General features: G+C 39.7%; 1 protein-coding gene across 2 annotated transcripts in view; it reads left to right on the top strand.

Annotated features, from left to right (window-relative positions):
* nfyc (nuclear transcription factor Y, gamma) overlaps window positions 1-13133 on the top strand; it is a 97722-nt gene that overhangs the window by 35326 nt on the left and 49263 nt on the right. For both annotated transcript variants that reach the window (XM_072247308.1, XM_072247309.1), the window contains exons 3-4: window positions 1691-1762; window positions 11484-11597. In XM_072247308.1, the coding sequence (XP_072103409.1) occupies window positions 1691-1762; window positions 11484-11597 (186 nt within the window). The remainder of the gene's footprint in view (window positions 1-1690; window positions 1763-11483; window positions 11598-13133) is intronic.

Below are 13133 nucleotides of genomic sequence, written 5' to 3'. Positions count from 1 at the left end.
ACCCTAGTGTACACCTCCCTCAAAAACAAACATGGTTTATCTTCATTTGCTCTGCAAAGGGGTGATCCAAGCATTTAGACAGACAGAATTAAATGCAAAAATAATTATTTTGAAGCTGAATTCCAAACTTAAGCTATATTTGCTTTCTATTCAGTACTGTTTGTGATGTATATAATTGACCTGAATGAAAATGTAGATGGGGGGGTTAATAAGTTTGCAGATGATATGAAGACTGGTGTTGTGGATAGCGCAGACGACTGGCAAAAATACAATGGGATATAGTTAATTTGTGAATATGGGTGGGGAAATGGTAAATGGAGTTTAATCCAGGCAAATGTGAGTGTTGCACCTTGGCAAGTCAAATGTAAGGAAACAGTACACTGTTAAGGTTAAGACCCTTAACAGTGTTGTTGATCAGAGGGATCTTGAAGTCAAAGTTAATAACTCTCCGAAAGTGATTACATAGGTTGAAAGGGTGGTTAAGAAAGCATATGGCATGTTTGCCTTTATTAGTTGAGGCATTGAGTTCAAAGGTCAGTAAGTTATGCTGCTGCTTTATAAAACTCGAGGTAGGCTGCACCTGGAGTATTGCATATAGTTCTGGTGCCCCATTGTAGGAAAGCTGTTGAGACTTTGGAGAGGGTGCAGAAGATGTTTGCCAGGATGTTGCCTGGATTAGAGGGCATGTGCTATATAACGAGAGTTTGGAAAAACTTGGCTTGTTTTCTCCAGAGCGGTGGAGGCTGAGTACAGATCTGATAGAGGATTATGAGAGACATAGACAGACAGTATCTTTCTCCCAGTGTTGAAATGTCTAATACCAGATGGCATGTATTTAAGGTAAAGGGGGACAGTTCAAAGGAGATGTGAGGGGCAAGTTTTTTTTTTACACCAGGTGGTTGGTGCCTGGGGTGCTGGTAGTAGCAGAAATATGAGGGACCTTTAAAATGTGTTTAGATAGGTGTACAAATGAGAGGAAATTGGAATACTGTAGACATTGCAAAGGCAGAAAAGATTAGTAAGCCATTTGTATACTAATTTAATTGGTTTGTCACAACATTGTGGGCCAAATGGCATGTTCTTGTACTCCGCTGTTCTGTGTTCTTATTTTACATTTTTAATAAAATGTTTTGTTTCAATTTGAGAGTTATTAATCTCTGTTCCTTTTCCAATTTATTTTAGCTGTTTTGTTATTCCCTATCTGGACATTTCTAAATCATTTGCTAAGTGTTAAATTTACTTCTAAATTCTACAGTTGTGATTTCATTTCATAATAAAATGAATCCCAGTATGTTATGTGCTAATATTTTGAAAAGAATTGTCGGAGGGTTTTTAATGGGTGGCAGATTGTAATTGGGTCTAAATAGTTCCGCAGTTAATTCTGATTTAAGCCCAGGGCAGGGCTTTTAATTTCAGCCCAAATGTGAAAACAGTCCAGAAACGAGGCTTGTGGTCTTATTTCAGTGGGGATTGTGTCATTAAGAATCCAGTTTGGAATGTACTGTAGTTATTACTCAATGAATTTTAAAAGATTGAGAGCTGTGCACAGGCCACCCAAGTAAAATTATATCTAGAATTAGTGCAGCTAGTAGAATTACTGGATGTCGTGTTCAATCTGTATGTTTTAGAAGCTTTTACATTATGCTTTAAACCCCCTTTTCTGGCCCTCTTTTCATATTTGACCCAACAGAATGATTTCAAGATGCAGGATCTTCCCTTGGCTCGAATCAAGAAGATTATGAAACTCGATGAAGATGTAAAGGTACTGTGTTCATGCTGTAGTAATAGGCAATCAGTGAAGGTTGCACAGGAGCACCGTTTCACTCATGCATTTGGACTCAGAGCTAATATAAGTGGAAAATGTTTTTCCAGCAAATTGGAAGGCTTCGGATGACAGGTGGCAGTTAACGAATTATAGCTCCACTGTTCCCACGATGGTTGAAATGCTTTCACTCAGATCCCGCATTGAACTACCTTAACTGGACAAGGTTTATATGTATGGGCAGTAGCTCGTGCGTGTTTATTTTTATAAAGGGATTCAGTATCATTGTTCCCTTTTTAGATATAATTTATCGCCTGCTCCAGTGTTGTTTTATTTTTCTCAGTGTAGCATCTAAGCAACCAAATCAAAATCTCATAGAACTAGGATTTGTATTCTTGCAACTCGGAGTGTAAATCAGCAGCTGACTGTTACTTATTCTCCTTTAATTCTCCCAAAGTTCATTTTGATTATCAATTAATAATCCAATTATTGAATGTGGTTTTATTAACAAAAGATCTCTGAGTTAAACTGCAGGGTAAGTTTTTTTTTAATTATAGCAGTCGGTGTACATAAAGGTATCTGGAAAAAGTGTGTGGGGGGGAGGGAAGCAAAGTCACTCAAAACATGGATATGTCTGCAGTGCCATAATAGGGTCACGGTAATTCTTGACTCCTTTATTTGTGACATTTCTTAATCTTTTACAGCCATAAACCTGACGCCCAATTGCTTACTGCAGAGTATGGTGCTTATCTTTGAAAAGGACATTAATAGAAAACTGGAGCAAAAAGCATTTTTGATCAGTATGGCACATCAAATCTAATTTAAGTCAGCAGACGCAGAAATCTGAGGTGGAAAGAAATCTGATACCATTTGTGGATTCTTTAGTGTTGTGAATGTCCAAAGTGCAGTTTTTAAAAACCATACTGTGGTCTTCTGTTCTTCAGACACTCTACGGTGGTGGAGTGGCTGAGAGAATACAATGCTGTGAGCATCATTCAGTGATACATTTGGACTGTAAAACACCAGCTGGCCATTGAAGCTGTGAACCTAGACACTTAGGTCAAAGATAGAGGTAGTAATTTGGTGAATTTACCACCTTGTGTTCATGCAAATTTAGAAAAATTAGTAGAAAACTGATTTATCTATACCTGATGGTGTAGTTGTAGTTATGTTATTGAACTAATCTGGAAGTCCAATTTAAATTCAGTTAAATAATTGAACGTACTTTATTTTTTCCTGAAATTTTATTTGGAATTAACTGTGTAGAAAGTGACTCTGAAATTACTCGATTATCACAAGAACTAATCTGTTTCACTAACATTCTTATGGAAATCTACCTTGTGATGCCATACACACAGCAATGTCCAGTTTAACTCTTGTATCTCGGAGCAAGCCTACAGAATCAGGTTTATTACCACCCACAGCATGTGTCATGAAATTTGTTAACTTAGCAGCAGCAGTTCAATGCAATACATAATCTAGAAGAAAAATAATAATAAATAAATTACAGTATATGTACATTGAATAGATTAAAAATTGTGCAAAAACAGAAATGATATATATAAAAAAAGTGAGGTAGTGTTCAAGGTCCTTTTGGGAATCAGATGGCAGAGGGGAAGAAGTTGTTCCTGAATCGCTGAGTGTGTGCCTCCAAGCTTCTGTACCTCTTGCCTGATGGTAACAGGAGAAAAGGGCATGCCCTGGGTGCTGGAGGTCCTTAATGGACGCTGCCTTTCTGAGACGTGCTCTTTGAAAATGTCCTAAGTACTGTGTAGGCTAGTACCCAAGATGGAGCTGACTAAATTTATAACCCTCTGCGGCTTCTTTTAGTCCTGTGCAGTAGACCCTCCCGCCCCCCCCCCCCCCCCAAATACCAGACAGTAATGGACGGTAATGCAGCCTCTAACTTCAAGTTTAATTGGGTATATGTCAATAAAAGGTGGCCATGAAACATTATTGGCAAAGGATGATACTTATTCCTTCCAAAATAGAAATTCTTCATTAGGGTAGCAATTTATTACTCAATATATACTGACTTCAGTTCAACCTTCCCTGAAGTTGAAATGCTTGTTATCTATGTAGTTAAGATTGTTTATTATTGTAAAACAACTTGCAGGAGTTTTACTTTTTGGTGACTAAACTTTGAACCTTATTATTGCAGCTTCTGTCACCCACTATGTGTAGAAACCAAAATCTGACGTGCCATAACAAACACTTCGAATAATAAAGTTTGATATATTGACAACATGGTGTACTTTTACATTGAAAAGTCCTGTTAGTCTGATAGCTACTCTTCAGCAGTGGTTAGGGCAATATCCTAATGCTTCAATTTGTTAAAATCTTGGTATATTTGGAGTTTCTTTTGTCCATGTAATTAACATTGCATTCTGAATTAAAAGCATTTTGTTGGAGTTATTCCTATTTTTCCAAAATTTAACTTCAGATCTATTGTCTTCTCAACACTGCACGTTTTCATTCCATCATCCCACTTTGACGCTTCCCTTGCTCTTCCATCTAAGTTGTTTAAGTAGATCATTGAATGTATTGACTCAGCATTAATTCCTGTGGGACACAACTGGTAACCTGTCTCTGGGCTGATCCACATCTGTAAATAATTTACTACTGAGAAGTTTAGCCAACTGTTACTCTATTGTAGTAGCATCATAGTGGTTCCACTAGATTGTGTCTTAGTGAATGACCTGCATGATGGTAAAATGCTCGTGAAGGTAAAAGAGCAAATGCGTGCAAACCTAATGGGTCAGGAGAGTGAATGTTCACTGACTGTTGCACTGTTTTCAATTCCATTGCACAGACTTCATGGGCTGATGAGTGGCAACTAATGTTTGTACTAAAGTATCAGGCAATATCCTTTTCTAGCAAGACGGCCACCTACCTTTGAATTTATGCCATTGAGTCTTCCTGCATTCATGTACTGGAGGTCAATATTGTTCTGGAACTCAGTTGGACTGGCCATATATATGTCCTATGGCTGAGAGTTGATCAGAGCTTTGGTATCCTGCAACAACTATCTTGCCTGTGTCCCAAAACTTTTCCACCATCTATCTATAGGACATTATTTTGCCTCCTGTGTTTTAAGTGTAGATCACTAATGATTGGAGCAGACATCAAGGATTCAGATTTCTGGATCAGTGGGACGACTTCTGGGGCAGGTGTGACCTGTACTAAAAGGACGGGTTGCACTTGAATCCGAGGGGGACCAGTATCCTGGCGGGAAGGTTTGCTAAGGCTATTGGGGAGAGTTTAAACCAGAATTGCTGGGGGGGTGGGAACCGAACTGATGTGACGAGGGAAAGGGAGGTTGGCTCACAAATAGAGAAAGCTTGGAGACAGTGTGAAAGGGAGGATAGGCAGGTGATAGAGAAGGGACGAGCTCAGTCCGGTGGTTTGAGATGTGTCTATTTTATTGCGAGGAGTATCAGGAATAAAGCGGTTGAGCTTAGAGTGTGGATCAGCATTTGGGGCTATGACGTTGTGGCCATTACAGAGACTTGGATGGTGCAGGGTCAGGAATGGCTGCTTCAAGTGCCAGGCTTTAGATGTTTCAGAAAGGATAGGGAGGGTCGGGGCTTGGCACTGTTGATCAGAAATGGTGTCACGGCTGCAGAAAAGGAGGAAGTCATGGAGGGGTTGTCTACGGAGTCTCTATAGGTGGAAGTTAGGAATAGGAAGGGGTCAGTAACTCTACTGGGTGTTTTTATAGACCACCCAATAGTAACAGGGACATCGAGGAGCAGACAGGGAGACAGATTCTGGAAAAGAGTAATAATAACAGGGTTGTCATGATGGGAAAACTTATTTTCCCAAATATTGATTGGCATCTCCCTAGAGTGAGGGACTTAGATGGGGTAGAGTTTGTTAGGTGTGTTCAGGAAGGTTTTTTGACACAATATGTACATCAGCCGACAAGAGGAGAGGCTGTACTTGATCTGGTATTGGGAAATTAACCTGGTCAGTTGTCAGGTCTCTCAGTGGGAGAGCATTTTGGAGATAGTGATCACAATTCTATCTCCTTTACAATAGCATTGGAGATGGACAGGAACAGACAAGTTAGGGAAACGTTTAATTGGAGTAAGGGGAAATGTGAGGCTATCAGGCAGGAACTTGGAAGCATAGATTGGCAACAGATGTTCTCAGGGAAATGTACAGAGAACATGTGGCAAATTTTCAGGGATATTTGCATGGGGTTTTGAGTAGGTACATTCCAATGAGACATGGAAAGGATGGTAGGGTACAAGATTCGTAGTGTACAAAGGCTGTTGTAAATCTAGTCAAGAAGGAAAGAAGAGCTTACGAACGGTTCAAAAAAACTAGGTACTGTTAGGAATCTAGAAGATTATAAGGCTAGCAGGAAAGAGTTTAAGAATGAGATTAGGAGAGCCAGACAGAAGGAGCCATGAGAAGGCATTGGCAGACAGGATTAAGGAAAACCCCATTCTACAAGTATGTGAAGTGCAAGAGGATAAGGCGTGAGAGAATAGGACCAATCAAGTGTGACAGTGGAAAAGTGTGTATGGAGCCAGAGGAAATAACGGAGGTACTTTGCTTCAGTATTCACTACGGAAAAGGATCTTGACGATTGTAGGGATGACTTGCAGTGTACTGAAAAGCTTGAGAATGTAGATATTAAGGAAGAGGGTGTGGTGGAACTTTTGGAAAGCATCAAGTTGGATAAGTCACCGGGACTGGATGGGATGTACCTCAGGCTACTGTGGGAAGTGAGGGAGGAGATTGCTGAGCCTTTGGCAATGATGCGATGGGAGAAGTTCCGGAGGATTGGAGGATTGTAGATATTGTTCCCTTATTCAAGAAAGGGAGTAGGGATAGCCCAGGAAATCATAGGCCAGTGAGTCTTACTTCAGTGGTTGGTAAGTTGATGGAGAAGATTCTGAGAGGCAGGATTTATGAACATTTGGAGAGGCATAATATGGTTAGGAATAGTCAGCATGATTTTGTCAAAGGCAGGTTGTCTTACGGGCCTGATTGACTTTTTTGAGGATGCGACTAAACACATTGATGAAGGTAGAGCCGTAGATGTTGTGTATATGGATTTTAGCAAGGCGTTTGATAAGGTACCCAGTGCAAGGCTTATTGAGATCCAAGGGGACATCGCTTTATGGATCTAGAACTGGCTTACTCACAGAAGGCAAACTGGTTGTAGACAGGTCATATTCTTCATGGAGGTTGGTGACCAGCGGTATGCCTGAGGGATCTGTTCTGGGACCCCTACACTTTGTGATTTTTATAAATGACCTGGATGAGGAAGCAGAGGGATGGGTTAGTAAAATTGCTGATGACACAAAGGTTGGGGGTGTTGTGGATAGCGTGGAGGGCTGTCAGAGGTTACAACGGGACATTGATAGGATGCAAAACTGGGCTGAGAAGTGGCAGATTGAGTTCAACCCAGATAAAAGCGAGGTGGTTCGTTTTGGTAGGTCAAATATGATGGCAGAATATAGTTTTAATGCTAAGAGCCTTGGCAGTGTGGAGGATCAGAAGGATCTTGGGGTCCGAGGCCATAGGACACTCAAAGCTACTACGCAGGTTGATTCTGTGTTTAAGAAGGCATAAGATGCATTGGCCTTCATCAGTCGTGGGATTGAGTTTAAGAGCCGCAAGGTAATGTTGCAGCTTTATAGGACCCTGGTCAGACCCCACTTGGATTACTATGCCCAACTCCGGTTGCCTCATTATGGGAAGGATGTGGAAACCGTAGAAAGGGTGCAGAGGAGACTTACGAGGATGTTGCCTGGATTGGGGAGCATGCCTTATGAGAATAGGTTGAGTGAACTCGGCCTTTTCTCCTTGGAGCGACTGAGGATGAGAGGTGACCTGACAGGTGTATAAGATGATGAGAGGCATCGATCGTGTGGATAGTCAGAGGCTTTTCCCCAGGGCTGGAATGGCTAGCATGAGAGGGCATAGTTTTAAGGTGCTTGGAAGTAGGCACTGAGGAGATGTCAGGGGCAAGTTTTTACGCAGAGAGTGGTGAGTACGTGGAATGGGCTACCAGTGGTGGTGGAAGCAGAAACGATAGGGCCTTTCAAGAGATTCCTGGATGGCTACATGGAGCTTAGAAAAATAGAGCGCTATGGATAAACCCTAGGTAGTTCTAAGGTAGGGACATGTTCTAAGGTGGGCTGAAGAATCTGTATTGTGCTTTTATGTTTTCTGTGTGAGCCGTGCAAACCAGAGAGGTCTAAAGTGGCTGAAGACATAAATGTAGGACTGATAAACTTTGTTTGGGTAAGGTGGAAGATGCTAACTGGGTAAGTTAGGAGTAGAGTATGTTTCAAGACTGAATTGTTGGGTGAATAAATTAGATGGATTGACAATCAAAAACAGGGTTTTGATGTTAGAGATGGAGGCCTGAGAAAAGATGCTGATGCTTTGCTTCTCCTGCTGGAGACTCAGAGGATTTTAAAGAGGTATTTTTCGTAGTAGCTCTCTAATGCTTTGTGGTAACTGCTCTGTAAGTCCATCTCAAAAAAAAAATCATAAGATGGTAGGCATGACTGCTGATGGGTAGACTGAACTTTTTGACATACTGAGGAACCACACTAACAGCCTTCTAATAAAAAAAGCCTACTTTTCTCCTTGCTTTCTGACACTGGGACAGTTTTTGGACTAATTTGCCATTATTCCTTTCATCCCTTTTTTAACCAATTGTAATGATGGACCTTGTCAAAAAATTAAAAATCCATGTGGACTGCATCAAATGTACTGCCCTCATTAACTCCTTGCTTTCTCAAGTGTGGCTATCTCGGTGAAGTTTTGTATTCTGCAATCACTGTCATAGAGCACTGTAGCACAGAAACAGACCTCTTGTCCCATCTAATCTATGCCAGCCTGATTTTTCTTGCTAGTCCTATCTACCTGCAGCTGGACCATCCACCTACCTATCCAAACTTCTCTTAAATGTTAAAATTGACCTCTACCACTTCAGCTACCACTTCTGCCCCCAGCTCATTAAATACTTACACCACCCTCTTGAGTAGAGTAGTTCCCCTTCAGATTTCCCTTAAACGTTTCACCTATCACTCTAAACCAACAACCTCTAGTTTTAGTCTCACCCACCCTGAGGGCGGAAAAAAGCCTGCATGCATTCACCCAGTGTTTACCTCTAAAAGATTTCCCTTCATTCTTGTACTTTCCAGGAAATAATGTCCTAACCTATTTAGCCTGTCCCTGTATTACAATTGGAATTTTATTTACATTCATCTCACAACATGAGGGAGTAAAAGTTTTAATGTTGCGTCTGTGTCGCTATGTACAAGTAATAAGGAAGGGAAATGTGGAAGGATATTGTGCACACACAAAGATTGTATACATAATTGTTTTGTGTACATGTATGTACAGTCAGATATGCAATCAGATCAATGTGTATCGATAAACCTGATGGCCTAGTGAAAGGAACTGTTCTGTAGCCTGTTGGCCTTAATGCTACAGTAACTTGGGTCCTCAAGTTCTGGTAATGTCCTTGTAAATTTTCTCTGCACTCTTTAAGTTTATTGATGTCCTTCCTGTAGGTAGTTGACCATAACTGCATACAATACTTTAAATTTGACTTCAGCGTCTTGTACAATTTCAACATAACATCTCTACTTCTGTACTCTGGTCTTCATAAATCATAGCACTGTGTGCCCAAATGACCCATCTACCTGTGTTCTCACTTTCAAGATTAAACAAATTCTAAAATTGCATGTATTCCAACTTTCCTTTTCAAATAATAATGCAGTATCAGTTGTCCTCCAGTCATTTTAGCATAATTCATGCAGCAAGGAGAAATAGAACAATAACAGTTCAAACCTTTGCAATTTCTGCCATTGGTTCTTTGAGCAGTCTGAGATGTGTATTTCATTTGACAAGGTAATTTATCCACTTTCAAAGATCCTGAACTTCAAACTTTGCAAAATACTGTCGAAGATAAACAATGTTCTCTACCAGTAACATTGACATGAATCTCTCACCTTCCACTCTCCTTCTCTTTGAAGATAGTTGCAGAGTATTCATTCAGAATCTTATCTCCATGCCATGCTGGTTACTTTTTACCCCTAACAGACCCTGCCCTATGGTTGGGGTGTCAGTGGGAAAGCTTTAGTTGGATGTCGGTGATTCAAAGAATGAGGATGAATTATTTGTAGATATAATATCAACTTCAATAAGCTGATATGATTTGACAAAAGTGGTGTGGAAATAGCTGCTTCAAGGTAAAATAGTTTTGGAGAAGTGAGAACCATTCCAGGAAGAAATAGCAAAGTTTTATACTAAATATGTTTACGTTGAAAGGGTGAGACTCTCTAGTCTAGATAGTTAAAGTATCTGATAAGACTTTTTAAAAAAGAAACGGTCATATTTTGGAAAAATTGATGAAATAGGATAAGCAAGGATGAAATAAAAATGAAATTAAAAAGCTACGAGAATCTATAGATGTGTAATGAATAAAATCTGTAATATAGAGGAAAACAGAATTAGGGCCTTTGGAAACTATAAAAAGGTAATCAATTTATAGTAAAGGTTAGAAGGATATGAGTCCAGCTCAGTTGAGCATGAGTTGGGTCAAAGGATCTGATTTCCATGCTGTTGACTCTAAGACTCTATATAGCAATGGAAAATATAAATTTGGTTTTAAATGAATGCTTAGTATCTGTTTTTACAAGATCTGATGTAATAATACAGGTATCTTGGTTTTTAAAAAAAAGTTTGAAATTCTTGTAATAGCCTTGGTACTGGTGGACTAGAAGGCTGATGTGGTACCATTACTTAAAAGGAGAAGAAAGAATAGGTTGAGTGACCACTAACCAGTCAATCAGCAAGCAGATCATTGGGAAAAGCTCCCAACGGCAGCATAAATCTGTATTTAGCGCAGCAGAGGGTAATCAAGTACAGCAAGACTGATTTATTGAGAGCAGGTTGTGTGTGACTAATTGAATCTTGTAACGAGGATTAATGGAAGTATGGTATTTGAGGTAAATCTATATGAATTTTAGCAGGATGTTTTTGAAATTCTTGCATGTAGATTAGTAACTAAGTCTACAATTCAAAGAAAGGTAGAGAGTTGGAATGAAAATGACTCAGTGGAATAAAGCATAAAGTAATGCAATCTTGCTCTATTACCTTTCTGTTTTCATTAGCTATCATGCAGTACCAGTACAATACACCAATTGTATATTCCACTGTGGTGTTTAAGTGCAGGTAAATATTTCGTGGTTTATAAGGCAATCACCTCAAGTCAGGTCGACAATTATGTAAAGTTTATACATTTGTCCACATAGTCATTTCCCGGTGGAAGGAGTAGCAGAAAAGGATTTTGAAATGTTGCATATTAGTGTATTATCTTCTGAATTATCTATAAATTTGTAACCAAAACCCAGACTGCAAGTTGATCAGTTCCAAATTGTATGGGAACACTAAATCAGGGATCAGTCAAGAGCCCTTGCCTTATCCGACCCCCATCCTTCCCCACAGCTACAATTTTTCATTCTTAGCAGCTTCTTTGTAACTTTCCTCTGGACTCTCTCCAATACAACCACATCTTTGGTTGTGAAACCTTCAGTAAGCAGTAGGACTATCTGAGGGCTTTGTACACCAAAGCCTTTGTTATTTATTAGAACTGTGTAGTGTTTTGATTGGCCTGTTACATAAAGAGCACATGACAGGAGAATTTTTTTTATAATCTCCACATGCTCTTTTTCTCTTGCAGATGATCAGCGCAGAGGCACCAGTGCTGTTTGCAAAAGCAGCTCAAATTTTCATTACTGAATTATCCTTACGAGCATGGATACATACTGAAGATAATAAACGCAGGACCCTGCAGGTACTTTAGAAAATTAGGTTTATTGAATAGCGAACTTGACTGAGGTTAAGTCATATTGTGATATTCTAGTAAGTAAGTTCAGTTGAAGGAGGTGAAGAATAAAAAAATACTAGCTCTTTCTCGTCACACGGATATAACCTGATCTGCTGAGTATTTCCAACATTTTCTGTTTTTGTGATAATCCAGCATTGGATAAGATTGACCAAGCAAACGTGCTTCACTGATCAGCACTTTCTTCAAGACAGGATTCAGATGTCGATTCAACTGGATTCATAAAGTAATATAGCATTGAAGCTGACCCTTTAGCCTAACTCATCAGTACTGATTTACCAAAAAAAACACCTAGCTAAGCCTATCTGCCTGCATTCAGCCCACTTCCCCTCTAAGCTATTCCTATTCATGCATCTGTCCAAATGTATGAATGTCTAGCATTTCCGATCAGAGTATAAGACAGGAAATATTTATAGAATTAATTCTTAAAAGTGAAATTTTATTATTTCAGAGGCTGTTTACATATTTTTATTAATGACACCCCATTGGCTTCCTTGGCTGCGTAGGTCTAGGGAAGATGCACTCCGGTTTGTGTGGATGTTGTGTAATTTGCTACCCCGTTACAACTCTGCCAAGAAATAATGGTCAGCACACTGCATGTGACTAGAGGAATTATATTTATGAAACTTGCTTAACTAAAGGTTTAGTAAAGAAAAGAAAAAAGGGCCCATTATAATTAAAAGTCAAATGTGCACAAGTTGGAGCTTCTCTGTCACTCGCGCATTGGGCCCTCGGTCTGCGTTCCAAAAGTTCCTCGCAATCTATCTTGAACGAACGAGTCACCCACCGGGTCGTATTCTACGACCAGTTCTCCCCAGCATCTCCCATTAAACAAAAGCTCCAAGATCAACTTTAGTATCCCTCCCCCAAAAAAATGTCATCCCAGTTCCACCATCCTAATGGATGGCACACGTTCCTCATCATCCCGTATCTTCAGCAATAACCCAAACAGCTGAAAACAGATGGCTGTTACAGAACTGCTAAATATCTATAGCATAACAGTAAAGATGTGAATTTACATTAGAATTTCTGAATAGGCATTAACCTTAATGCTTGTTTCAAACCATTACAGCTCTGTAGATGTCAGCATGCTGCTTGGAAAGCTGATAACAGCTTTTTATCAAGATACAAGTTTAATCCGTTTGGTGTACATAGTTTTATTGGGAATTAATTTTATATACTGTGCATCTGGTTGAAGTAAATACTGTTTAAGGTGTGAGTTTAAAGCTCCCTTGCACTTGAACTTGCTGTAAAGCTCAACTTTGGTCAACTTTGTAGAAAGCACTTTTGCTGAAGGAGAACTGGAACGTATATCCAGTTTGCTGTCAATTGCTCCTCATTGCAATGAATGTACAGCAAGGATGAGCTGCCATTAGAGAGGGTCCACAGGAGGTTTACAAGAATGATCCTAGGGAATGAAGCTTAATTCATGATGGATGTTTGGCTCTGGGCCCATACTCGCTGGAGTTTAGAAATACCATTGAA

Source organism: Mobula birostris, chromosome 30 (assembly GCF_030028105.1).
Source record: "Mobula birostris isolate sMobBir1 chromosome 30, sMobBir1.hap1, whole genome shotgun sequence".
Taxonomy (NCBI): domain Eukaryota; kingdom Metazoa; phylum Chordata; class Chondrichthyes; order Myliobatiformes; family Myliobatidae; genus Mobula; species Mobula birostris.
Note: the sequence above shows the minus strand (reverse complement) of the source record. Positions and strands in the feature narration are given on the sequence as shown.